This window comes from Branchiostoma lanceolatum, chromosome 12, assembly GCF_035083965.1.
Source record: "Branchiostoma lanceolatum isolate klBraLanc5 chromosome 12, klBraLanc5.hap2, whole genome shotgun sequence".
Taxonomy (NCBI): domain Eukaryota; kingdom Metazoa; phylum Chordata; class Leptocardii; order Amphioxiformes; family Branchiostomatidae; genus Branchiostoma; species Branchiostoma lanceolatum.
Window position 1 is genome coordinate 8,860,901 of NC_089733.1, and position 25,876 is coordinate 8,886,776.

The 25,876-nt window shown below is 41.2% G+C and overlaps 2 protein-coding genes across 5 annotated transcripts; both read left to right on the forward strand.

Moving 5' to 3' along the window:
* The first annotated feature begins 53 nt into the window (after nucleotides 1-53).
* LOC136446641 (peptidyl-prolyl cis-trans isomerase G-like) lies at nucleotides 54-21,420 on the forward strand. 4 transcript variants are annotated; one of them, XM_066445125.1, is made up of 21 exons: nucleotides 54-166; nucleotides 2,271-2,341; nucleotides 2,747-2,821; nucleotides 4,542-4,649; nucleotides 4,791-4,835; nucleotides 5,282-5,369; nucleotides 7,440-7,469; nucleotides 8,188-8,333; nucleotides 8,666-8,903; nucleotides 9,173-9,301; nucleotides 9,764-9,881; nucleotides 10,374-10,627; nucleotides 11,015-11,092; nucleotides 11,224-11,379; nucleotides 13,149-13,289; nucleotides 14,758-14,937; nucleotides 15,508-16,836; nucleotides 17,387-17,503; nucleotides 17,927-18,061; nucleotides 18,845-18,904; nucleotides 19,673-21,420. In XM_066445125.1, the coding sequence occupies exons 2-21, from the start codon at nucleotides 2,281-2,283 to the stop codon at nucleotides 19,869-19,871; spliced, it is 3,687 nt and encodes a 1,228-aa protein (XP_066301222.1). In that variant the 5' UTR covers nucleotides 54-166; nucleotides 2,271-2,280; the 3' UTR covers nucleotides 19,872-21,420. The 4 variants fall into 4 exon arrangements, with proteins under 4 accessions (XP_066301222.1, XP_066301223.1, XP_066301225.1 ...); XM_066445126.1 differs by lacking the exon at nucleotides 17,927-18,061; XM_066445128.1 differs by lacking the exons at nucleotides 54-166; nucleotides 2,271-2,341; nucleotides 2,747-2,821; nucleotides 4,542-4,649; nucleotides 4,791-4,835 and adding an exon at nucleotides 6,311-6,341 and having other exon boundaries at nucleotides 5,286-5,369.
* Nucleotides 21,421-22,540: 1,120 nt separating this feature from the next.
* Nucleotides 22,541-23,602, forward strand: LOC136445717 (secreted effector protein EspF(U)-like). The gene has a single exon (XM_066443851.1). The coding sequence runs from the start codon at nucleotides 22,541-22,543 to the stop codon at nucleotides 23,600-23,602; it is 1,062 nt and encodes a 353-aa protein (XP_066299948.1).
* The last annotated feature ends 2,274 nt before the right edge of the window (nucleotides 23,603-25,876 follow it).

The following is a 25,876-nucleotide window of genomic DNA, read 5'->3' on the forward strand; positions in this document are numbered from 1 at the left end:
TTGCTGTTTTGTCTTTTACTCAAATGTTATGATTTTAAAAAAATAATTTGTTCCCTGAAAGAAATTAGAATCTTCTGGTCTCGCGACATGTTGTCCTATCGCGAGAGGTCATGCCTTGAGGTCACGCCATTTTGGAGAAGCAATTTTCCAGGGAATATTTCCCAAGGTAAGATTTGCGGGTAATTATTGAGATTTACCGGTTATTTACTGACACGAGACTTCTTGCATTTGTTGTTCAAGACTCTTAAGAAGAAATGTAGTGCAAATTTATTGATACAAATTGAGGAGTTATGCAAAAACAGCCGGTTATTTTTGGAGATTGCCTTGGGCATGATCAAGTCTCGTGATGTTCTTGATCCTTTCTTTGTTCGTTTCCGCGTTTCTTGAGACTGAAGCCGGCTGCTTCCAAGTGCAAATACCACGTGTTGCTCCTTTGGATGCTGTTGTTGTGATTCCCTTTAAGTCTTGATAGTGTACATAATAAGTCATAATTTCTATGATAAGAAATGCCGGCATAATTTTTTTAGAAATAGATTATAGAGTCAGATTTTATTATCTGAGCAAATTTTTCTAACGTTGACGTTACATGTGTTACAAATAATAATTTAAGACTCATCTTTGATTGTTGTCCTTACCTGCATTTTCATCTCCAAATCCTTCACTTTTGTGGCCACTCATGGAAGGTCAAAGGTTATATTTTGCATGATGATTGACTGACACAGATGATGATGATTTTGGAAAATTAGAACCATATTTGTGTAATGAAATGCATGAAATATGGGAACAAAGAATTTATTGTTACTGTTAAACCAAGGACATAATATAGATCCTATATAATGTCTTTGGTTAATATAAACTTAAAGTGTTTCTATTACATAGTGGACAAAGCACCTACCTATGTTTTCCTTAGTATTATTTGGCACATACAGGTCCTAATGCAGAATTTTGAATAAATAATATACAGTACACTTGTTTCATCGGCTGTCTCCCATGGCATGTTTATATTAGTGACAAAAGTGTTTACAGTGTCTCAGCTGACAGATAGGGAATTTGCTGTATGTCTATCAACAACAGTCTCTTCTTCTGATAAAAATAGTTCGCAAACAAAGCATTCCAACTCAAACTTCTTTTTATATACTAGTAGCAAGTTCCTTCCATTCATAATGAAGCATGTCCTCAAAACAAAATTGAAAAGGACTTTTTACCTATTGCAAAGTTTTAAGATTAAATTATTAATCATTTAATATATAAATCATAATTTCCCATTGGAACATGCTTAATACATGTAAGTATCCCTTTTTTACACCAGTGACATAAGGTTAAGTAGCCAACTATACCAATAGCAGTACCAGTTAGTAGTAGTATTACTGTTTTTATCTGCAATGGAAAACAATAGCACGATTCTGAAAGAAAAGTATTCTATTCCCTATACTAGTAGTATGATATTGGTATTGTGATGGCATTACAACAAGTGGACAGTGACAAATAGTTTAACAGCTGAAAATGCTTTGAGTTAAGAGAATTGGAAAATCCCCTTGGGCAACATCATCTCATTGTTATTTCTCTCCCAGAAATGATCTTGATCCTTATTTTGAGGCTTGACAGTTGACTGTTTATCAAGGCTATGTGTGAACACTCGGTGTGGCTTACAGTAATGTGGCCTGATGCAGACAACATTAGGGGTCAGTTGGTTCTGTAGGGCTGACCGAAATAGCCTTAACCATTGACCCAAACCATCCTGGTAAGGTTGGAGGTCATGGTAGTCAGGGAGGATTATGGTTGGTATGCACAGCTTGTAAGGGTCTGTGTAGACAACTCTGTCACTCAGGAGGTAGCCAGTGATATTATGTTTAAGAGCTGTGATCAAAGTGTTGAGATGCCAACCACCTTATTTGATTGATGTGTTTTTGTTTGAATGTCTAAATGTAAGTGTGTACAATTTGTAGATTATGGTTAAATTAGTATTCTGCTCATGGACTCATTTAAGGAACATAATGTAGACTGTTAGAAAGACTAAATTTTCAGGAATTTGGTTCATGTTTTGATGAAGTGCTGTTGAAATAGCAGACTTTACCAGTGTGTATTCAGACAAAACATGGAGTAAAGGTTAGCAAACAACTCTGGGCTTATCTCATTTACAATGCACACAACATAATCGATTCGGAATTTCTCTACCAGTTTGCCGCTTTGAACTGCCCGCTGCTTGAATGTTGAGGCCTTAGTATTCCTTTATCATATCAAAACTGATCATGATATCCAATTGTTTACAGGTATCTCAAGATGGCGGGACCAAAGCATCGCCCCAGGTGTTTCTTCGACCTTGAAGTCAACGGAACACCAGGTATGAACTTGTACCCACTTTGTACAACAGACCAAGTCAAGACTCTTTTTGAGTACCATATACAATGTACATGATTGTATTAACTACTATTCATCCAACCTCAGAAAGAAAATTGGATGTAATAATTGATGAGCCGAGCTAAAGTCTTTAATCATCATTCTATACATTTCAATGCCTAGTAACATACTCTTTAATTTTTAATTTTCAAAGTAGAATTCTTAATGTACATACAAAATGCATATTCCCTTCTGAAATTTGATCTCGTGTTAGTCATTGTTTTGTCCCAAGAACAAGGGAATTAGTGAAGGAATCATCCCTATAGGGAAAGGATAACATTTTCGTCTTAGTCTAAGTGCCTCTAATTGATACGGTCTGTTTAACCTTTCTGGTTTGTTTCCACCACAGCGGGGAGGGTTGTGATGGAACTCTACAGCGACATCTGCTTCAAGACTTGTGAAAACTTCCGCTGCCTTTGTACAGGTAGGTTCCTCATATAGTCTTTTCTCTCACAAGAAACATTTGATTTATGTTTTGAGTTTTGAGATCTGTATGTCTGTTTTAAGCTCTTACAGTCAGAGACAAGTGAATCATTATGAACAGTTGTTAAGTCATTGTACAAGGGGTGATCAATAAGTTCTCAGCCTCACCCAGAAATAAGGTGCACAACTCACATTTCGTGGCATAATTATGTACTATGACGTCTTTTAGCAATATCCAGCAAATTTCAAATTATTGTGGTCATTACTTTCCAGTCGATTTCCATTTAAAAATCAGAAGGTAAGTGGCTAGAAAAACCAGATTGAACTGTGATCAGAGCTGAGTGAGTCGAGCTCCTGATGCCATGAATGCCATGAATCGGCATAAAATCTTTGAAGACATTGTCAAAATGTTCCCTGAACGTTCCCCAGTGTTTCCGCCGGAGGGGCGTCTTCCCGTCAAATGACGGCCTTATGTCGCTTTGGATGGCCTGAACTCAGACATAGGCCGTCCTCTTAAAAAAAAAGACAAACTAAATGCCAAGAAATCGGGGAAAAAATACGAGCGGTCGGCATAATTTCTTTGTTTTTCTTTGTTACTGCGGGCGTGGGGACGCTCTATATCGTTGGACATTCACACTCTTTTGTTTTGTTGCTATTGTTAAGCTTGCGAAGAATCGATGTCGGTGCCTTTGGCATACGGTGATCTCATTAAAAACCCGTTTTTCAAGACTCATTCGAAGAAAGTCATCGAAGAAAACAAGGAAAAACGTAAACAAAACAAGAATTTCGCCCGTGTATTTCAGCCTCTACGTCGTGATTTGCCGCGATTCGCCATCATTTCTGACCGTATTCGACACAATACATATTCCTCTGAATGTTTTTCCGTGAAAATTCTTCATATGTACCGTAGATAAACCATATTTTTGCTATGAATTCACATAAGCCATGACGCTCGCTCGAGTCGCAACCTGCCCTGTCCCGGGCCGTCCGCCATGTTTTTAAGCTCATTGATATGCAAGGTTCTAAACGCTGATTGGTCCGCGTCATAAAACCTGTGCTCTGATTGGTTGACGGCAAGATGTCACGTGACCACAGGGCGGGAAAACCCCTTTACACTTCAGGCGTTTCTGGTCAATATAGATCGCATTTTGTGACGATTGAAGCAGTATTATAGCGACCTTCGTAACAAATTGATTTTGAAAAATTAACAAAGTCTTTTCTGATCACAACATTCAGTTGCTTTTCCTGGTCAATTTGTTTTCGCGGTACGGTTAATTAATTTTCGCGGTACGGTCAATTAATTTTCGCGGTACGGTCAATTAATTTTCGCGGTACGGTCAATTAATTTTCGCGGTACGGTCAATTAATTTTCGCGGTACGGCCCTCCCCAAGTGGACGGCCTCTCAGTCGCGGTCTGGCGGAAACACTGACGTTCCCTTCTTATTTCAACTAAAAAGAAGCGGGAATCTGACTTTCAGGAAAACAAGTTGGCCCGCACACCCCAGGTCGCAGCTCAATTGTCCCTGTCGTTATCCTTCTACCTCACTTAATATTACTGGGTGTCGCCTGCAAAGTAATGATCACAATGATGTGAATTTTGGCAGATATTCATAAAATCCTTTATAGTTTAAGATTATTCCCCCATATCTAAGTTGTGCACCTTATTTCTGGGTGAGGCCGAGGACTTATTGATCACCCCTCGTATGTCTGTTGTTATTCAGGGGAGAAAGGTCTAGGGAAGACAACAGGCAAGCATCTCCACTACAAAGGCACACCCTTCCATCGGGTCGTCAAGGACTTCATGATTCAGGGAGGAGACTTCACCGAAGGTAAGACATCATTGCTGTTTTGGCTCAGACTGCAACTTTGGTTGAAGTGTAGTATAGCTTTTGATTGTTAGAATTTGATATGAACTGTCAATTTAGTGTAAACAAAATGTTAATGTTGTGTTGTTTTTTGTGCTTCTACAGGCAATGGACGAGGAGGGGAGTCCATCTATGGAGCCACGTTCAAAGGTAGTCCAAAGGGAAACCAATAAACAATGTGAACAATTGGATAAATGTATGAGGAAATACATGTATTATCTGTATTGAGGCTTTGAGATTTTGTTGTTGTGGGTTTGAGTTTAATATTGCTTTTACCAATAGATTCAAATGAAGCTATTCTTCCTGTGGTCTCTTTTGCAATTGAGATACTTGTGTCTTTCTGGTTTTTAAATTATGATTTATAGAAAGTCATCCAGTTAGTATATCTTTATCAGGGAATAAAATACAACATAGTTTTTTTTTACTTTATTCCAAGGGAGCGAAGTATCGTTTTAGGACGGCTGTATAATTTGTCTTCGTTTTTCCAAGTAGAAAGATGATTTTTGTGAAGATTTTTAGGATGGAAATGTAATTTGTGATTTAGAATTACATGACATGGTTTATTTATCCAAATGATGTACTGTCTTCATTTTCAGATGAGAATTTCATTTTGAAACATGACCGTGAATTTCTCCTCTCAATGGCCAATCGTGGCAAAGATACCAATGGGTCACAGTTCTTCATGTAAGTACGCCTGTGGTTGGACGATAGTTCCAAATCCTTCTTCTAGTCCTCTTACTAAGGCTAGCCATAAGTTCTGTTTGTTTGTGATACATTTTGCTCATTCTCCCAGCATTTCTGTTCTAATATTTGAGTGAACAGGAATGTCTGACTTAATGTTCAGTCTGTCTCGCTATGCATTGACCACTATGCTTAATATATATCTTAAGTAGTCTGAAATATGCGGTTCTAAGGGTGAAGGGATATTAAAGGTCCTCCAAGGTCCTCAAATTCAATTTGGTTAAATTGTTGAACTGACAGAAATACTGTAAAACTGACTATTTTGCACCCAATCAAAAGAAAGCAAAAAAACAAACAAAATTTTTGGGACAGTGGAAATATGAGATATTGCTGTATGCATCTTTTTTTTTCTCAGTTTGATTTTTATGGTCAAAAGAAAATCATATGGAAAGATGTGCAAAAATAGTCTGTTTTACAGTGCCTACTTGTTCCCCAGCCTCATTTAAAAGTTGCAGCACGTGTGAGTCATATGCATGTCTGTAGAGTCTGTCGCCTTCAGTACAAAGACATATCAGTAGATCTAACCTGGTTGCCCTTGTTCTAGAGTTCAAAGGTCATAGGTCACTGTCAAAAGGCAAAGTTCATTTTCTTTTGTTTTCTCTTTAATTTCTTTTGACACTTTTACATTGTGATGAATATTATGTATTTCTCAATCACACTTATGAAAGCAACTGTCAGTCAGGTACATTAATTTTGTACATTTTTCTTAACGCTGTATTTTTACCTTTTAACTTCTGAAGTCAAGGGCGACTAGGAAGATTGTTGCAGTTAAAAAACAGAACAAAAGCACTGACAACTAGAACTCTAACCATACTGTAGATTCACCTTGCCTGGAATGTTTTTTTACATCTCTTTCTTGCCGTTTTGTTGTAAAATTTTTACAGAAAACAAATGTTATCATCCAGCGATGGAAAGGTAAATAGGTTTACCATGTAGTAAAGAGAAGCTTGTCTTTCGTATCTGCGTATTCCTATGTATGGGATACGTGCTTAATAACTAGTTCACTATGTCAATTTTACCTCAACCTTGTCATCGTTTTCCACTTTAGAGTGAATGCAGTGCTCTTGGAGTATGGTAATTGCCATCCCACCTTTGCTAGTTTATTGGCCATAGGTCATGTGACTTTGTTGACCAATCATTATGATCTATTCCAGATCTATTTTCTAATGCAAAATTGATTGATTTCTTGATTATGTAAAAGATTGAAATCACTATTCGAAAAGAGGTTTTGCTGTACATTTCCCTTGCTGGAATGTTATTATATTTTCCTATTTGCTATGTTTGTGTGATTGTATTTATTTCTGTCAAACTTGTTCTAGATGATGGAATTTTCCATGAGGTGGGATGGTAGAAGTTTTATGTAAATTATGTAAGCTATTATGATAATTTCCTTGGGTGTTATCTTGTGACTATGTGTGCATGTAGTAGTGAAAGTAGATCACAAGAAGGCCCCTACTTTTTCCTCCAAAAGTCTCAAATTATATAAACTAAATGCATCTTCGTTTTGAACATAAATTGTATCGTTTCAGCTTTTCCAGTCGTATTATATACTGAAATTTGTATCAGTATATGTATGCTTGATTACCCTTAAATTTTTAGGTTTTTTTTAAAGAGCTTTAAAAACGTTTTAATATATATTCTTCTGTCCAAAAACAAATACTAATTCCTCAAAACATTGAAACCCAACTAATGTTAGATTTCGAGATATATTCATATACTTAAAAGATGTCTTTTTTTACCAGTTTTGAAAATTTGCATTCTTAATATTGTCATTCTTGAGGGAAGCGCTAGGGGCATTCTCGTTCTGTTGTTTGTTGTGTTTTGACGTAAATATAAATGTCTCTAACAAGAGGTAAGTTTTTCAGGTTTTTACGTCTTCTCCATGTGCAGTCAAGTCTTTGCCATTTCTGCCATATCTTAACCCTGCTGCAGTGATGGAGAGTGGTGCTAATATGCTGTCTTTGTTCTCTGTTCCTCTCCACATGTTCTGGTCCTGACGCCTTGATGACACAGAACCACAAAACCTGCGCCTCATCTAGACAAGTAAGTTTTTCTTCTTCATTTTTAATTTCCTTTTTGTTTAGTGTTGTTGATGTCGTGTGGCGCAAGTGGTAGAGCGCACGGCTGTCAAACAATGGGACCCGGGATCTAATCCCAGGTTGTGCCCAGAGACATGTCCAAACTTGCGCCCTGACGTTGTGCCCTTGGGAAAGGCACTTAACACAACTTTCCTCACTTCACTCAGGTGTAAATGAGTACCTAACTCATCTAGGGTTAGGGACGTCCCTCGGATAGGACGTTAAATTGAGGTCCCGTGTTTGGGGAGAGCCACACCCCGCGCACGTAAAAGAATCCACCACATCTTTCGAAAAAGAGTAGGGGCATGCCCCGGTGTGAGATGGTCCAAAACCTTACTATATAGGCTACAAACTCTTCAGCAAATTGAAGTTGGTAGCCTCTGGGCGCTTTACTCCAACAAAGGAGTGTTGCCCAGTACCCAATCAAGATCTAGATGAACTAGGGAGAGTAGGCACTTAATGCTACTTTCCTCACTCTACCCAGGTGTAAAATGGGTACCTTACTTCGGTTGGGAGTAGTAAAACGATAGGGATGGGCTCCGCCTACTAATTCTACCCTATACATAGTGGATAACAACCCACTGCCCCTACGACCTCAAAGGCTATGGGAAGTTTATTTGCCTACCCAACACTACAGCATGTCTCAAACAATGAATCCCTATTGTTTTCCTCCCTCTCTGCAGTATCCATGTGGTGTTTGGTCATGTTCTAGAAGGACAGCAGATCATACGTTCCATAGAGAACCAAAAGACTGATACCACCAGTAAACCATACGCGGACGTTCGCATCGCCAACTGCGGAGAGCTGGTGCCCAAGGCCAAGACCAAGGGTAAGGAACTTGAAAATCTCATCTACAATTTGCTTTCAGCTGTTGAGAGACATTCTGGTATATTGTATTTCCATCCAAACAATCATTACGTTGTTGTGTATGTTGTATTTTGTGTATTTTTCCTTGGTAAGTTGCAATGATCTATTCTCTTGCGAGTACCGGTATTATTTTTTTAACTGACTTCTATCAACAATTATGGTTCTACATTATGTGAAAATATTACAGTCATCATTATGTGGAAATATTACAGTCTAACCTTCATCAACGCATCAATTTGTATTATTTGCTCTTGAGGCAACGTTTAACATTTATTTTTTGTATACTTCCTACAGCAAAGAAGAGGAAGAACGACGAGGATCAGTCCTCCTCAGTGTCGGAGTCATCCAGCGGATCTGAGTCCTCCTCCTCCAGTGAGAGTGAGGAGGAGGGGTCCATCAGCGGCTCCTCCGACAGCTCCGAGACGCGCAGACGATGGAGCAAGCGCAAGAAGAAGCTGAAGAAGAAGGAGGCCAAGAGGCGGCGCAAGGAGAAGAAGAAGAAAAAGAAATCAAAGAAGTCGAAAAAGGATGGGTATGGGGAACATTTTTTTCTTGCATTTTACTTGAATGGTTGGAAAGATAGTGCTTATAACTGGCAGAACAAGAGAAAACATTTGACAAAATATAAATCTTGGAAAAGAAACGTTTTGAAGCCTTGGACTCTTTTTCTTCCACTTCTACTGCACTGGACTGGGTGGAGAGTAACAGCGACAAGCTATGATGATGACTTCTACCAAGTGTCACTTTTCTTTATTTTTATGTATGTTCATTCTTAATTTTTTCTCTAACATCCACTCTCAGCTCTGACAGTGATGTGGAAAGTGGTGAAGACAAAGATGGGGTTGTCGCTGCAGCCCTTTCGACAGTACGAGCTGAGGACATCCCCGATATCCCGCCCAACAACTTCCTCTTGCGTAGGACCCCTCCAACGTTAGTCATCGCCTTCACTTGTCTTCTTAGTGTTAAACAAAGACAATTAGTGTGTAAACTGTGGTATGATCCAACATAGTTGATGTAGCTTTTGAGAAGCTAATTCCTTCTATAATCTATAGTTGTATATAGTTTTATGGAACATTGTTGATTCCTGTGTACACATGTATTTCTTGATCAGTAAGTTGCAGGTATACAAGACTAGGTTGATTACCATCCTCTGTGTCTAGATTTTCGGTAGATGTTTTCAAGTCACTCACTCACACTTGCTATTGGGTTATCGTCTATTGTTCCACTCCTAAGGAAGGTTAGACATGCTTGCTATAATAGCTTGATTGATTGCCACATGTAGGTGCCTCTGTCCTGTGGGTTAACACTGTGTGTGTTGAGGATGTGAAAGTCTTCACTTAGAAGGTATTTAGAAAATAAGGAGTAAGGTTTTGTTGAAATGTTTTGATGTAGTGCAAAGTCGCCACAAGAGCCAGCCAGCTCCGGTCCTGCCCCCGAGCCAGTGTCCTACCAGAGCAGCCGTCCAAAGGTGTCCAAGTCTGGCCGTAAGATCAAGGGAAGGGGAACCATGGTAAGGAAGGCTGTTTTTCTTGTTAATTTCTACCAATGAATCACTGATATGCTTTTCATGGTTTACAATAAAGCATAAATATTCTAAAATACTGTCAAACCTGTATATTCACATGTGTTACGCCAAAAATAATTACTCAAGCAACTGGATAAGATTTTGAAACAGTCATCCACATGTGTTGTCTGTCATTAAGAGAGAACTCAAATTCATTAGAACCTCAGAATCAAGCACCAATATTGACACCAGCAAAACTCTTTGTACATGAATTACATTTGCAATTGCTTGAGAAGGAAATACATGTATCTTCATTTAAGCTATCAAGAAAATGATTAACACAAAGTAACAATAACACAATTGATGCCACTGATTTATTATATGGTACCGTCTTTCCTTTGCTGGTCTGCTTGACAATAGTTAAGGTAATTCTCCTCAGAGAATGTCACATGTAAAATTATGGTGGTAAATAAGACATTTGTGTCCTTCCCTTTGCAGCGTTATCGGACCCCGTCTCGCAGTCCCTCCCCAAGTCGCTGGGGACGCCGCAGTGAAACCCCGCCTCACTGGCGCCAAGAGCAGCTCAGAAGTCGCAATTACGGAACCGAACGCTGGACGAAAGGCGACAAACTCGCCGAACAGGAGCAGGAGGACGAGCTACAGGAGCGGATCCGCCGTCGACAGCGCAGACATCGCGAACGCGACATCCGTGATCGCTTTGAGAGGGGGAAGTCTAGGTCTGACTATGACAGGTATGCGCTGTCTGGGGTTTGAACCAGTGCTGTCTCCAGCTTTGAATATTTTCTGTCCCATATATTGTTTGGGAATCCATGTTGTTTATTTTGTTCATTCGTCTGTCGTTTTAGGCTTACAAAAATATAATTTCATCAATTTCATGTCCTGAAGTTCAGACTTTTTAGATGGATGGGTTCAAATTCATGTTTGTCCTAACAAGCAAATTTCCATCTTGGGATGGAGGGACGGGTGCTGGAGACAGCCCTGGTTTCAACTTGAACATTAACAAGTGGTGCCGTTTATTACTTGTCTTCACTTTTTCAAAATCCTACATGCAGTTCTTTTATGATCTGCTTGGTGGCACTGCTGTACTGACATTTGCTTTCTTGTATTTGTTTTTCCAGTGACGAATATGAATATGAAAGCCGTGACCGTCACCATTCTCACCGGGACAAAAAGAAGCACAAAAAGGACAAGAAGAAGTAAGAAATTCTACGCCTCATGTCTTTGTGTAACTGGCAACTGCTTGAGTTTGTTTACGTGAATTTTGTGTTTTTGTGAGAATATGGAAAAGAATATGGTATACATCTGTTTGCCTGTCCCTACCTTTAAGGTCAAAACACAAGAAGAAGAAGCACAAGAAACATGCCAAGAAGCGATCTCGGCGGGACAGCAGCGCTGACTCCCAGTCTGGCTCCGCTTCACGCTCAGATTCCCGCTCGAGGTCCCCAGTCAGGAGGGAGAGGGAGGCTGAACCAGAGAGAGAAAAGTAAGTCTTTCCCTAGAACTGTCGTAGTTGTCACCAAGTAAAGTCTATAGGAGTATCCTCTCTAGATAGCTTTAAACAATGCTTACAGTTAGATGGGAAAAGGTTAGGTGTGACAGGTTGTTAAGTGTATTATAACCAGCTGCTGCTGCGCCGCGTGCCTGCAAAGCTGGTGTGTTACACCAAGTAGTGGTTATACCGGCTGTATAGATATAGATACAGGACACAGTCACATATGTCGCATGGTCGCAAACTGAGGACATTTGTGGGATAAATCAGATCACGTGTCCTTCAAAATTCAGCTGTCCTGTAATGGGAAAGTTTTTCTTAGATCCTTGTTGCTGGTTGGTTTTGTCACATAAAGATTCTATGAATATGACAGCACCATAAGTCATAAGACCTACAGGAAAGTATGGTTGTATTGATACATTTGGATAAAGGTAGAGATACAAGCCCTGCTAAATGGCGTTATTTTTCAAGTATAACTTACATTTAGTTTTTGATGAAATTATGTCTTTTAGGCATAATACTATAGCACAATGCCCTGATTGTTACTTGCCCTAAAAAAACTTTGCTTCAATCTGATTGAAGCAAAGTTTTTTTAAATACCTTGGGTAAGATGCCCCAAATATTCATCCAACAAAATCCAGCTGAACATTACATGTAACGTTGGGTAACATAAATTCGGAATTTTTCCGATAATGGTTGACTGAAATCAATCTAGCAGAACAATTAACCATCCTTTTTTTCTATAATTTTGTCAGTATCATGTACTATCTTTGCACTAATCATATATATGGTAGATTTTGTCTCTTGTCGTGCTGACACCATAATATTTCAACTTGAAACTACCGTCCGCCGCACGCACAATAAAGGTGCTGTCGGACAGGGGGGCACATTAATTCGGGAGAGAAGATTCGTCTTGAATATCTTACCGCTAATCACATTTTATACAGCAGCTATTCGTTCCATCCTTGGCTTGAGGAGAGTGCTATGGATATAGACGTGTCCAAGTAAAAAAAATACACGAAAAAACGGCCGTACCGCACACATCAGGCCAGTTCGGGTACAACCCGTGTGTTGAGTCGGTAGATCTTCACTCAAAGTCGGCCCATCGTCATCATCGGGCAACGTGTAACGTCACATTATTCATGGGAAGTTAGCTGGATGCCGTAGCAATGGTAATACTACTATGTCCATGTGTTCCTTGTTGTGTTAGGAGCAAACTTTGAGGAAAATATCTTCCTCAGTCCACTATCACACGCAGCATTTAGACAAAAAAGTGTTCCTCACAAACCTTTGTCGTCTGCTTGACACAGGATTCTGGTTAACAATATGGCGGCGGGAAAATACACGTGCCGTAGGTTGTAGCAACAGAGAGGAGTTTTGATGATTGATCACACTTAGAATCCAGTTGCAGGTTAGCAAAAGAGATTGTAATAAGTTGTCTTGTAAATAATTGTGTTGAGCAGGAAGCGGATGTGACATTTTTCTTATAAACCAGCCGACAACGATGTAGTTTAATTCTCCCACGAAGTCCTCAGACTGTTCCAATAAGGGACGGAGAGTTTTTGACCTCGTCGCCTTATAATCCATGCTTATCGAAGCTTTTCAGACAGTGTTCTGAATACGTAAGTCTGGCAGGTTTGCATCTCTAGCGGTATTACTTATGTTGCATCTAGCACATATCCCTAAATACCCCGTTTTCGAAAAATCCCGAATTTAAGTACCCTGCGAATTTAGGTTACCCAACGTTACCTGTGTTGCTCTAGGTCGGAGAGCCCCCCTCCCACACACTGGAGACCAGGCCAGGCTCCACTCAAACCACACAAGACGGAACTGCACCGCCAGAGGGCGCCGATGACTAACGGAGAGGACAGGGAAGAGGAGGAGGTGTCCAGTGTGAACGGACGGTGAGTTTCACTGGGTTTAATCTCGTGGAAATCACACCACAGCTCAAATTACGGGACACATGTGGACTTAGCCTGTGTTACATAATCTCTCTCTGTCAGGGGCTGATTGGACCTTCTCCCGAGAAGTCTGACCAGTGGCTGGTAGAAGCTTGATTAATTCAGGCTAATGTGGAGTTAAATACAGGGAGATAAATGTTAAAGAGCAAGGCTGGACTATAAAACCACCCAATAAATTCAGCTAACGTAAACTCCCAGACCTCAGTCTGCTTCTGAATGCCGTGGTGTTCACATCAGTGAAGGGGCTCCCTGGCTAAGACAATTTACCAAGTATTGAAGTTACTTTAGCACATGTTTGAAATCATATAGTGTAGAAAAGGAATCCAAGTATAGTTGCACATAAACAAGTCAGCTTTGTAGCACCTAACCAAGAAAATGAAGCAATCACAACACTGGCTAACACTGGCCTGCCATGCTCACTGGTAGAATGTCTCAGACATTGGCTGTCAGTATACAAATTATATTTCTACAGAGCCCCTCTATACTGGTTTCTTAGACTACCAAGTAGTCACCACAATTGTATAAGTCATACTTCTGGACACACAGCTATCAAAGCTAATTCAGCTCTGAGGAAAATATAGATACAATTTCAACTCAGTTGAAGGGGTTGCTTTGACAGTTGAAAACACAATGTTATGATTTTCGGAAAGTTGCCTAGCAAAGTTACGTATTGTATTGATTACGTAGCTTTGTTACACCTACATGTATATGGGTTATTTTGTTGGTCTGACAATGTTTTCTTCAGAAACTAGTGAGAGAAATACAGGATTTTTCAAACCTTGAGACGTCAGTTAATATGCAAATGATTTCCTGTCGTCTGCTCTGATCCGATTCTATTGTTCTTTGAGTCAGACGGGTAGAGATCCCCTACAGAGGATAATCCATTTATGATGTTGGGATGAGGGTTGGAGTCAATTTAGCTACTAACTCCCTGACAGAATATAGTTTTTATAGGAGGAGAACCCTGGGCCCTGCCTTCTTGTTCTTTAAGAGAATCTACCTTTTGTGGCATCATTACCTTTTCCAAGGTTATGTTTTGGTGCCGCTAGTGGTTGAGTTTGTGACTGGGTTTGTTTATGGACAGCGTAACTCAAGAAGCTGTGGATAGATCTTTATGATATTTGGTAGATGGGTAGGTTTTGGGAAAGTGAAGGTTAAATTCGATAATGGGCCTCCTAGGGGCTTTCAACGGTGCTGCAGCAGAACTTCTTTTTTTTTTATATCTCGTGTTCTGAACATGCTACGGTCATATTTTATGAGTGGTATATAGCTGTTGTTTTATTGTAGTATTAGTGTATAAAGATTTATCCTTGCTGATATAGAAAGACTGTTAGAAAGACTGTTTCTTTGATCTTTGTTGTATGCTCTATATGTATTGTATTGATATGATTCTTTTATGTTCCTCTTGCAGTCGTTCACCAACTCGGAGCCCCTCTCCTTCCCCGTCCCCTCCCCCCAGACGCCGCAGCCCCTCTCCCCCACCCAGGCAGCGTAACCTCTCCCCTCCTGCAGTACCGACCTACCATGCCAGGGACCTGGGGAGGCAAGTACACACTGGAGGGTGGTCATCAGAGGATAGAGGATCAGACAGGTAGGGAGTGTTTTTTTAGCATGATGCTGTAAATGCAGAAATGTTCGCGGTGGTTTTATGTTCACGGTTTTCAGGGCGACCGCTTTACCACGAACTTAAAACCGCCGCGAACATTTTTGTCCAATATTGTAGCAGTATGTGACTATAGCGCTGCCGCAAATTTAAAACCACTGCAAACACTTCCTTTTTGCCTTAGTGCTAGATAAAAACCACGCAAACTTAAATGCATTTACAGTAGTGGACCTGCATATGGACAAGATGGTCAAGTGACACTGTGGCTTCCAACTCTTTTGATCTCTCAGCTCACTCTAAGAACCCATTTTAAGTTTACTGTGATTCTTGATTTGTCAATGGGAACTTAGTTTTAGCGACTTTCACGGTCACTAGTCAACCTAAAACTTCATCATCGCAAGTATTTGATCACTAACGTTTTAGACAGTGATGTTTGTTCCCAGGGTAAAATTGAATAGCATTAACTACTCCCTTTCCCCGAACTGCTAAAATTACCGACATTTAAATTGATTTACAATATAGTAATACTATTTGTTTTGTTTGTTTGTCTGTTTGTAGGTATGGAAACCAAACAAGGATGTCCGACCAAAGATCAACCCGATCCAGATCACAACAAAGGTCCTACCAAAGATCAAGGTCAAGGTCAGGTAGCAGGTCCAAACGTAGAGGGCGGTCGTCGTCTCGTTCTAGGTCGCACTCTCGGTCTAGATCTCCATCCAGGTCCAGATCTAAGTCGCCGGTTCGTTCACGGAGAAGCTCGCGCTCTAGTCCGTCCAAGAGTAAATCTTCGGAAGACTACTCGCGATCCAGCGACCGCGAGGCGAGCAGGAAGAAGTCGGAACGGAAAGGCTCCAACTCCTCGCAGAAGAAGATCCGAGAAAGGTTCAAGTGGCAGCCGCCCCTGGAGCCAGAGGACGACATGGAGGAAACCGTGGAGTACGGAAGGAAGTCCGTGGGGCAGGTCACAGCGGGGGAGCTGAAACCGAGGATCAGGACCCCGCCCCTGGCGCAAATCTGGGGAAACGTTGCCGAGGAGGTGAAGAGAAAACCTGTGTCGACCTCCTCAGAGTCAGAGAAGAGCGTCGAATCTCCAGTCGAGAAAAGCAGTCCACCAAGGAGAGTCAGCAGTGGGAGTGACATGGAAGTCTCTGATCAGGAGAATGGCGGCATTGAAGTATCTTCTCATTCTAAACCAGTAGAGCCCAGAAGCAAGATAGACGTAAGGCTGTCAGTCAGTCCAAAGAGTGCAAGCCCTCCAGCAAGAATCCTCTCAGGACGTAAGGTGGAGATTGTGGTGAGGGAGCGTGTGGCAAACCCCCAGCCCACAGGCAAGTGGAAGGCACTGGGGACTGCTGACGATTTCAAAGACACAGAGAGTAAAGGAGCCCTGGCTGCTATAGAGAAGGAGAGGATGTCTGATAGGTCCCGCAGCGAGGAAGAGTCCAAGGTGTATCGGGTCAAACCGGGATCCCTCATCGACGAAGTACAGAAGACGTCCGAGCGCCACTCCAATCGCCACCTCAGGAAGAGGGTTGAGAGCGAGGAATCCGAGAGCCAGCGTAGTCGAAGCCGCAGTCCCAAACGTACCAGCCAGCGTCGGTCAACTTCCCGCAGGCAGTCTGACGACAGGAGGCGACATAGGACGTCGTCCCGGTCGAGGTCTCATAGTCACAGTAGGCGCAATAAAAGCTACAGCCGATCGCGCAGTAGGGAGAGGGCGGGCCGGCGCGAGTCGGACAGACGGAGGGGGGGTTCAGACAGGAGGAGCTGGAGCAGACGAGAGAGGAGCAGAAGCGATGAGCGCCGCCGTAGGAGCCGTGAAAGGCACCGAAGTGCCTCCCCGAAAACCAGGCGCCGCAGTCGGTCACGCAGTAAGGACTATAAGAGGTGAGGGTGCCACTGTCAATCTAAATCAAACCTGTTATATTTGTCCTAGTATTTGCACATTGCTTGGTGCAAATGTTTATTTTTACAATGAATAGGAATTCCTACTGTGTATGAAACCAGTGTAAGATATCTTCAGTAATACTCTACCATGAGTTAGCACATTTACTACACAATAGCTTCAATGATCACTACACTATCAAGTGTCTCTAAATCAGACTTATGTAAGTTAAAACCAGCATTTGGAGATTTACTTGATGAATGGTTTATCACTTCGCTTTCACTTTATTTGTTAAGCCAGGTCATGTACAACTCAGTTCAACTTTGACCTGTTTTTCAGGTAGTACACTTTTAAAACATAGCATCAATAAAATTAATCAACATTGTACACAACACTACAACAACATCATAAAGAAATCAGTCACAATATCAATAGCATAGATACACAATATAATTATAAGCATAGAGGGAAATGCAATCCATGGTGTTGATTAGCCTGTACATGAGTTACTTGTGCGCTGTGCATGTGTAAAACCTTGCATAACCCTTGCAGGGAGAGGAGGCGGAGCTACAGCAGGAGTCACAGTCGGAGCCCGTCCCGCGAGAAGCGGCGTTCTCGGAGCGACAGCAGCGACCACCGCAACAGGTCGCGGGACAGGTCATATGACAGGTAAGGGTCGTTTCCTTTGATGAACTTCTTAATAAAGAAAACTTGTCATTTAAGAAACCAGAGCGGCAGGACAGCTTTTTAATTGATATTTTTGCAGGTGTTCGTCAGACATTACATCGTTTCTATTCTGTCATTTATTTAACCACCTCCTTGCTACGGTAGCCACTTGGTTACATATTTAGACAGCACAGAGAGGGTTAAGAATTTCCAACACTCCTAGCCTGGAGTCCAGTCTTGTTAGCTTTGGCCTGCTCCTAACGCCCGCTAGCCGCCAATAACGGCACCCAGCCTTGTTGGCGGCTAGCAGACGTTGGGAGCAGGCCAAAGCTACATGTAACAAGGCTGGATTCCAAGCTACAACACACCCACATTGACTCCTCTGTAAAACTTTGTCTCTTCCCTCTTGCTGTGTTGTCTGTGAAGCTCCACGTCCAGTTCTAGCCTCAGCCCGGGCTACATGTATGTTTACGAACGCCGTCGCAGGAGAACCAAACGCCACCGGTCCCCCTCTCCCTACCGCCACCGTTACCGCCGCTCACGACACAGATACAGACATAGGTACGGACGTTCCCCCCACGCCGCGCCTGCATGGATCGCGGGAAACTGACATTACTAACAATGTTTTTACTTGTGAAAAGCATCCTGTGTGTGAAGCTGGTGGCTGTTTCTTGGTTCCTTTTGTGGATGAAAGCTGACCAGACATGACTTCACCAGGACTCTAATGCTTTTAAAAGTGTTCTAACTTGATACAAATTTGTTACTTTCAGTAGCATGCCTAAACTTAAGGGTTAAATGATAAATGTTTTTTTAACATCAGCATCACTGCCTGGGTGACCTGTGTATTGCTGTGTTGCAATTTCAATAAAATAAACAATGGAGAGTATCTCTTACAAATATATATGAAGTGCCATAGTATATACTGCGTCCCTAAGATTACTGGTAACTTAAAGTCTGCTGTACTTGCTGCAGTTTGGGCATGAAATTGATCTAAATCTATTTCCATAAGCTTAAAATGACAGATTTAACAAATTTAACATGGGTTCCTAAACAATAAATGGGGTGGAAAGATATTTAAAACTGGAGACAGCCCTGCCATGGATGTACATGTACAAAATTAAGTTTGAATAGTATCAAGACAACGACAGGATTGCAAGGCACTTGAAAGTGTCTGCACTAAGCTCAATGCGTTTATATTCATATAGTAAGTTTATATTCGTAATTATAATTACATAGATTAAACTCTACATTGTGTATCAAAAGCAAAAAAGCCTGTAGAAGTACTAATCACTATGACTGATTAAGAATGCCCTTACAATGCTAACTATAAGCCCTTTTGTGTAGGGATCGTCGGAGGTCAGAGAGCAGGTCAAGACACAGCCGGCGTTCTCGTTCCTACTCCAGGTACAGGGATTCAATTGTTTATTATTTGATGGTTTTATTAAGAGATCTTTTAATGCTAAGTAATCACCATTAAGTGTCCTTATGAGAAGCGAACCGTGAGTAATCGTAGATTACATACAACTGCAAGTTTTTGTTTGCTTGTCTGCTTCTTAAACAAACGTTTTCTGAGAAGCAAGCGGTGCAAAATCATTGTAAATTGCATACAAACGTTTTTCAACGAGTCATGGTGCCAGGTTCCAAACCGGCTGCCATGTTTACTATGACGTGGTGGCCGGAAATTAACTTGATTATATGGTAGCAGGAATGCGGAACTGGACGTATTAATTGTAAGATTAAACAACATCAGAAGGGTGTCAATTTTGTACAAAAATCTTTGTTTATGAAATGATACTGATAATGTAATTGCTTGTAATCAGGATGCATTGTATTTTAGTGGTCTTGGTGACACAAGCACTTTAAATCTACATAATTGTTGTTTCTTTGTAGCTTTGTTTATTCATGATAAGCTCAAATCAGGCTGCAGGCCGCTTTTCATTGAAGTCATGAGGGAAGAGGTACATTGTAAGGGTCAGGCAAAATACATAACAAAGATACAGTTTGCATCACTACTAAAAGTTCTAATATATCTTTACATGGTGTTGTTATTACACATTCATAGCTCTCAATAAATAAGAGTGAGAGCTGTTATATGGTTTGTGTCACATGTAATGCGTGTGATCAGTTGAATGTAGATGCATTTTGTCATGTATTATATCTTTTTTACCCTAGGTCGCGCTCTCGAAGCTATAGCAGCGACAGTTCAAGGTCACGCTCGAGATCAAGGTCGTACTCCCGGTCCAGGTCTCGAAGTCGCGGCCGGAGTGACCGCAGACGAGACTCCCGTCGCGGCCGGTCGTACAGCCGCAGTGCCAGCAGGTCCAGTAGCGGATCCGACAGCGGAAGCGAATCCTCCAGCAGTCAGGAGTAAATCTCTCCCTCCTCTCCAACTGAAATTCATTTCTTCCACATGGACCCAACCCCCCTTGTGTGAAAATGGAAGCTTCCAGATTCTGCTACACGTTGTCTTATTGTGGAACAATCCACTCCTACAGTAGGGGTGTTGTAGACAAGGTAATATCAGTAACATTTATTTAGTATACACCTTGGCAATGTTTGCTCAAGGTTTGAGGCTTTAAGCTACAAAACTTTGCTGTAGGTAAGTAATAGTTAGAGTACATGAATAGGATAACAGAAAGCCTTTTACACTATAGGCTTCGACTACTGAGCCATAAAAAATTTGACTAAATTTCACAGATAGAAAACAAAAATTTTTTGTACGTTTTGTGAATGATTTATTGATGTTTAAATCGCAGCTTTACGTCTTGCATCATATTCCAATTATGAAATCAAGGGTTACACAAATCCAGTTTTGGTCTTTGTACGGTCGGTCAGTGATCATTATTAGTGTAAAGGAGGCATTCTAATAGATAGTTCAATGAGGACAAATGTGATTACTTCAGCATAGATACTACTGTAGACTTGATATACAAATCTGAAGTTTTTTTACACTACATGATAGCGGATATGTTTAAAGAAGAATTTTTGAGAACTGCACAATTTGCAGAAGAATTGTTGGTTTACTTCTGAATAAATGTTTTGTTGTAATGTTTACACACTTAAGCAGCTATGTTAGATTTATACACGCAAGTAAGTAGCTAATTTTCACACACTGTTGTATCGTATTGAAGTCACCCATCCAAAGTCCTGTATCAGAACACCACTCACTAAAACTACCAACTGCCAACTTGTTTAAGTTTGTTCTGTACATAATATCATGTACTCATACTCCTTTTCTCTCAAACAGCTACAGTCTTTTAACCTTCTCCCTGCTGCCTGACTCTGTAACCAATAGAGAATGGTGTTCCAAATGGCTACTTCAGTGTGCTAAAGGTTAAGTTGTTGGCTTGGTGATGAAATGCAGCATGTAACATACAGCGTAATGCACTTGAAATGACTGTAATTCAAGCAGCATGATTAGACTATGTACTGCACAAAACATAATTAATGGTAATGTATATGTCACTCTTGTAAAGAGACTATACAGAAAAAGGATAGATACATTAAAAACGGATTTTGCATACCCTCTTAGGAAAAGAATTTTATAGGTCTGAGATTAACCTTCTCCCTGCTGCCTGGCTATGTCACCAATAGAAAACTTGTCTTTCAGTGTGCTAAAGGTTAAAGAACATTATGCCAGGTTCATCTTTTTTCTGTATGTGTACCATGCAGCAGTATGTAGGTATTGTGTGGATAAAGACAGTTTACTTCACCCTTTGATGAGTACCAATCTAAAAACAGTACAAAAGACTTGGGATTTCAATGCCTTGAACCTACATTTTTCTCCATGTCAGTTGATTCTTCCATATGCATGATACTGGACTATGACACTGTGGCTTCCAAGTTATTGAAGATTTTCCTTGTATACTTGGTGAATGAATAAGGAACTGCATCGTAGAATAAACTAATCACATTACAAATAGTTGGCTGGAGCTTTTTTTTTTAAATACAGATTCCATGACATGAACTGTAGCTATTTTCAGGAAATGACATTTAGGAAGAGATTTTCGTCTAGAAAGTTTGGAACGGTAAGGGCTTTATATACATAAGTCATGGGATCATTACGTGCATAGAAGAAATTCTGAAGAAAAATCAGACCTCAGAAAATTGTGTGCTGACGTTTAGAGAAATCTTCTGTCTTTTCGTGTGACGTCATCAGTCATGTTGAGGCCACGTGCATTTCGGTGAATAGTAACTGAATGCGTTTTCGGACGGTAAGAGATATTTTAATGCTCAGTAATCACTATTAAGTGCCTGGAACAACTCAAAAAAATAGATAAATGACAGAAGAACAGCAAAAAAAGTCGAAAAACTTGACATAAAAACGCCGTGTTCTGTGGTTTGGTGCCAGTATACACAATTAATTGAATTTTATTCTACACGACAGCGAAAATTGGCTCGCAAATTCTACTGTATCCACCAATTAGAACACTTTATACTGAAGGACTAAACCAAGAGACTCTGAAAATCACTAGCTATCATTTGACAGATTAGGGGGCTATCATATTTGTGCTTATAGATGTATCGTTATTTTGGCTAGGGTAAAGTTTGCGGCTGAACAAGTCATTTTTGACCATTTTTGTGGCTCGATGACCAGGGTGCACAGCTGTGGGCAAAGTAAAATAACAACTTCCCCGCAATATTATCCAAAAATTGTAACTACCTACTTAACAAACGCTCAAGGGTGACTGACCCCTTTCTTTGGCAGTTCCATGAAAACTCATTGAAATGTAAATAGGACGACAAATTTGTCTGAAGCAGTTTTTTAATACATGTATCAGCTTTGGAGCTTAAATTGAAAAATTCCTCTTGCCGACGCAGTAAATACCTCCTTGATACCACAAGCTGCATGATATTAGCCATTGTTCCAATTACATATATGCATGTGTGAGGCGAGGAAATGGAATACCATAGCCATGCAATCCACAGACGATTTGCGTTTTATTTTGCAACGGAGGGAGGACCAAATTTAGAGCTTACATGTGCTAGCCTGGGCGCTTTGCTCCGCTCTCTCGGTCTACTGGCTACACGTGTATAGAGATGGCAGCCGTTAACCAAGGGATGCACAAAGCCGACATTCAACCTGTGCAAGATCGGGCCGAAAGCAAAAATACGTCCTCCTCTGCTTCGAAACAGAGCCGACCACTACCAGCCCCGCCGCAGCGTTCAGTCCAGGTGTGTCCAGAGGACGGGAACAGGTCCAGCAGAGCCCCAGCAGAAGTTCGCGCACAGCGGGCGCAAATACACAGCCGACCGCTACCCGCAATACCTGATGAAAACCCCGTACCCCAGAACCAAGATCCAAATCCTGACTGGTCCCGACATGTGTACGAGAATCCAAATTCGACAGATTTTACTCTCCATGCTCCCCGGGGTGTGGGGGAACGACTTGACACCACCCCACAGGGTGTGGACAGGTCCAACAGACACTCAACTGCAAACCTAGTTCGTGTCCAGCGACGGGCGCGCATACAGAGCCGACCGTTACCAGAACTGCCCCGATATTCAGTCCCAGATATGCGTTCAAAGCGTAGGAACAGGGACCCGGCAGCTCGTGCACAGCGCCGGGCGCGAAAACAGAGCCGTGCGCTGCAAGAACGATCCCTGGGCCAACATCCAGTCCAGGTGTGTTCAGAGGGAGGGAACCGGTCCAGTAGAGGCCCGTCAGCAGAAGTACCTGCACAGCACCGGACGCAAATACAGAGCCGACCTATACAAGACCTACCTCAGCACTCACGATCGGTCCAGGCGTGTCCAGAGGACGGGAACAGGTCCAGCAGAGGCCCAGCAGAAGTTAGCGCACAGCGGACGAGAATCTTGCAGAGCCGACCGCTACCCGCAATACCCGAAAACCCCGTACCCCAGGCACCGCAGAACCAAGACCAAAAACCTGATTGGTCCCGACATCTATACGAGGATCCAAATTCGACAGACTTTCTCCTCCATGCGCCCCAGGGTGTGGGGGTACTGAACACCACCCCACATGTGATGATTGATGTGTCTACCCAGACGCCGGGCAGTGTGCAACTATCTAACTTCAACCAAATAACGCTACATCCAATGGCCTTTGCCGGACAGGCTCCAGGTCAGTGTTGTAGTTAGTTTCGTAACTTTGAATTGTGTAGCTTCTCCGTTGCATACTCTCCAAGCAGAGGTTAGTGGGGAAGATCGTGACCTTTTTATTCTCTGCCCCGTTTTTCGTCGGCCATCTACTTGGAGAGTACCGTTGCAGACTACTTCCGGTTGTTTTCCTTTTCAATTTACGCGTTTTCTTATTACACTCTTTTCCTTCTCGGCCAGCAATAAGAAAGAAAAAAAATTAATAAGAAAACGGTAAATTGAAAAAGAAACCGGCCGGAAGGAGTCTGCAACGGAGGCTAGAATTGTGCACAATGAATTGTGATTTCGTTCCATTTTATTTTGTTTTGCTTTATTCATTACAATTGCAACGACGCAATACACAAGAATGATTCATTTCTTTTTATGCCACTATCTAAGAAAGGTGTATCATATATCAACTTCCTAAATTAGATATCTTCAAAAGGAAATATTCCATCATCATGGAAGACTGGACGGCAAATAAGCGTTCCTTTGAAATATAAATAAGAGGAAGAAGTACACGGATCAGAATTCAACCGTTTGACTTTGTGAAACAAGGAAAACAATGGACGAGTTGAAAAACATGATTTCAAAAGCACCGGGGAAACTCAGTGTTGGGACAAGAAAAACGCAGAAAGACATGAAACTTCATGAAACTCTAGCCTTCATAGCAGGCCTAATGGTTACGTGCTGGCTGCACAAACGACCCAGTACCACAAAAAGTCATCAGGAAGAAGTGTATTATAAGCCTCCCCCCCCCAAGAGCCTGCTATGTGATCATTGTTATAGAAATTCGCCAAAAATCGTCATTTCAAAATATAATCATAGGCTCACATAATCCTTGATGTATCACTATCATGTACATTCCTGCAAAGAATTATTGATAAACATCGAACTACAAGCCAAGAGACCTTTTTTCTAAAAATGGGCGTGGCCTTATTACTCTTGATGACGTACTCATGACGTCATACTAATTTACATAAATTATAACCTTGCTATACGGTACTACCTGAAAAAAATTAAGGTTGAGGAAGGTTTATAAAGGTTTTTTTTCTTCAATAACATCCCCAAACTCCTCAGCCACCCTTCTGCTGTACCTTAAAGGAACCCAGAGCATTTTATGAGGCTTAAAACTTGAATAAAAAACTCCAATTTCTAGTCATTCCTACACATAGTAAGTTTCAATAACACTATACCATTACATATCGACATTAAAGGAGCAAAGATACGATGTCGTTGTGTGGTGAGAACTGATAGAAAATCCAAGCCCTAATAGACTGATCCTGACTGTCCATCACAATTAACGGTTCGACCAATGAGAGAGTGACTGCATGTCCGTCAAATATTTGCATTTCTATGTTTTAATTTTGCATTTCTACGTCTTGACAGAGGTGGGCGGGCTATGGTATCGGCCTATTTACACTATGCGCGTGAAACTAAAATGTCACAATGTAGCTTAGTTTTGTGACGCTATTGAGCACTTTTGATAAGAAATCCGCACGCAAATTTGGTAAACAGTGGCATTATATGTCAATTTCATAAAGATTACAGCAACTAGAATATATCCAGTTTTCAAGCCTCATAAATGCTCTGGGTGCCTTTAACGTTGTTCAAGTTTACAGCAATTCTCCTCTTTCCTTAGCAGCGCAGAGTATCAACCCTTGCGGACTCCAGTCGAACTGCTGCTGGTGCACCAATGCCGGAGACACGCGTGTTGGCTGCTGCAGGCTTCCAGTCTTCTTCAACAAGAGTTCGGAGACCTCAAACCTTCGTGAGATATTTAGAGCTTTTGTAAATTTCTTGTGTTATCCTTTGTCAGTGATTATGCAAAAAAGGTGGTGATAATCTGTTTCAATTGATGGCCCTTTCTACCCAAATTGTATTTGGGAAAGTTATGGCCAAATGTCTTTTAACATTTCATTATCAAGTATGCAAATCACTGCTACATTTACATAAGATGTATGAAGATCTTAATCTAACTTACATGCGCAGCAAGCATGTAATTCACAACATTTACCACAAGGGAATTCTGGCATTTTGACATTGATTATGCAAGTTAGGTCTTTCTTTGCATAATCATGATAATGTGGTAGTGTACAAATGTATAATCTGTGTAAAGTCAGTGTCATCTAAATGAGGACATACCTCCACCCGTTTGAAAAAAAAACGAAACAGCCTCACAAGTGAAAGTGTCATGCAGTGATTTTATTTGACAATTCACTGCCCATCTACTCAAGGAAGTCTGTAAAAAAGTATCAACCAAGCTACACCCAGAAA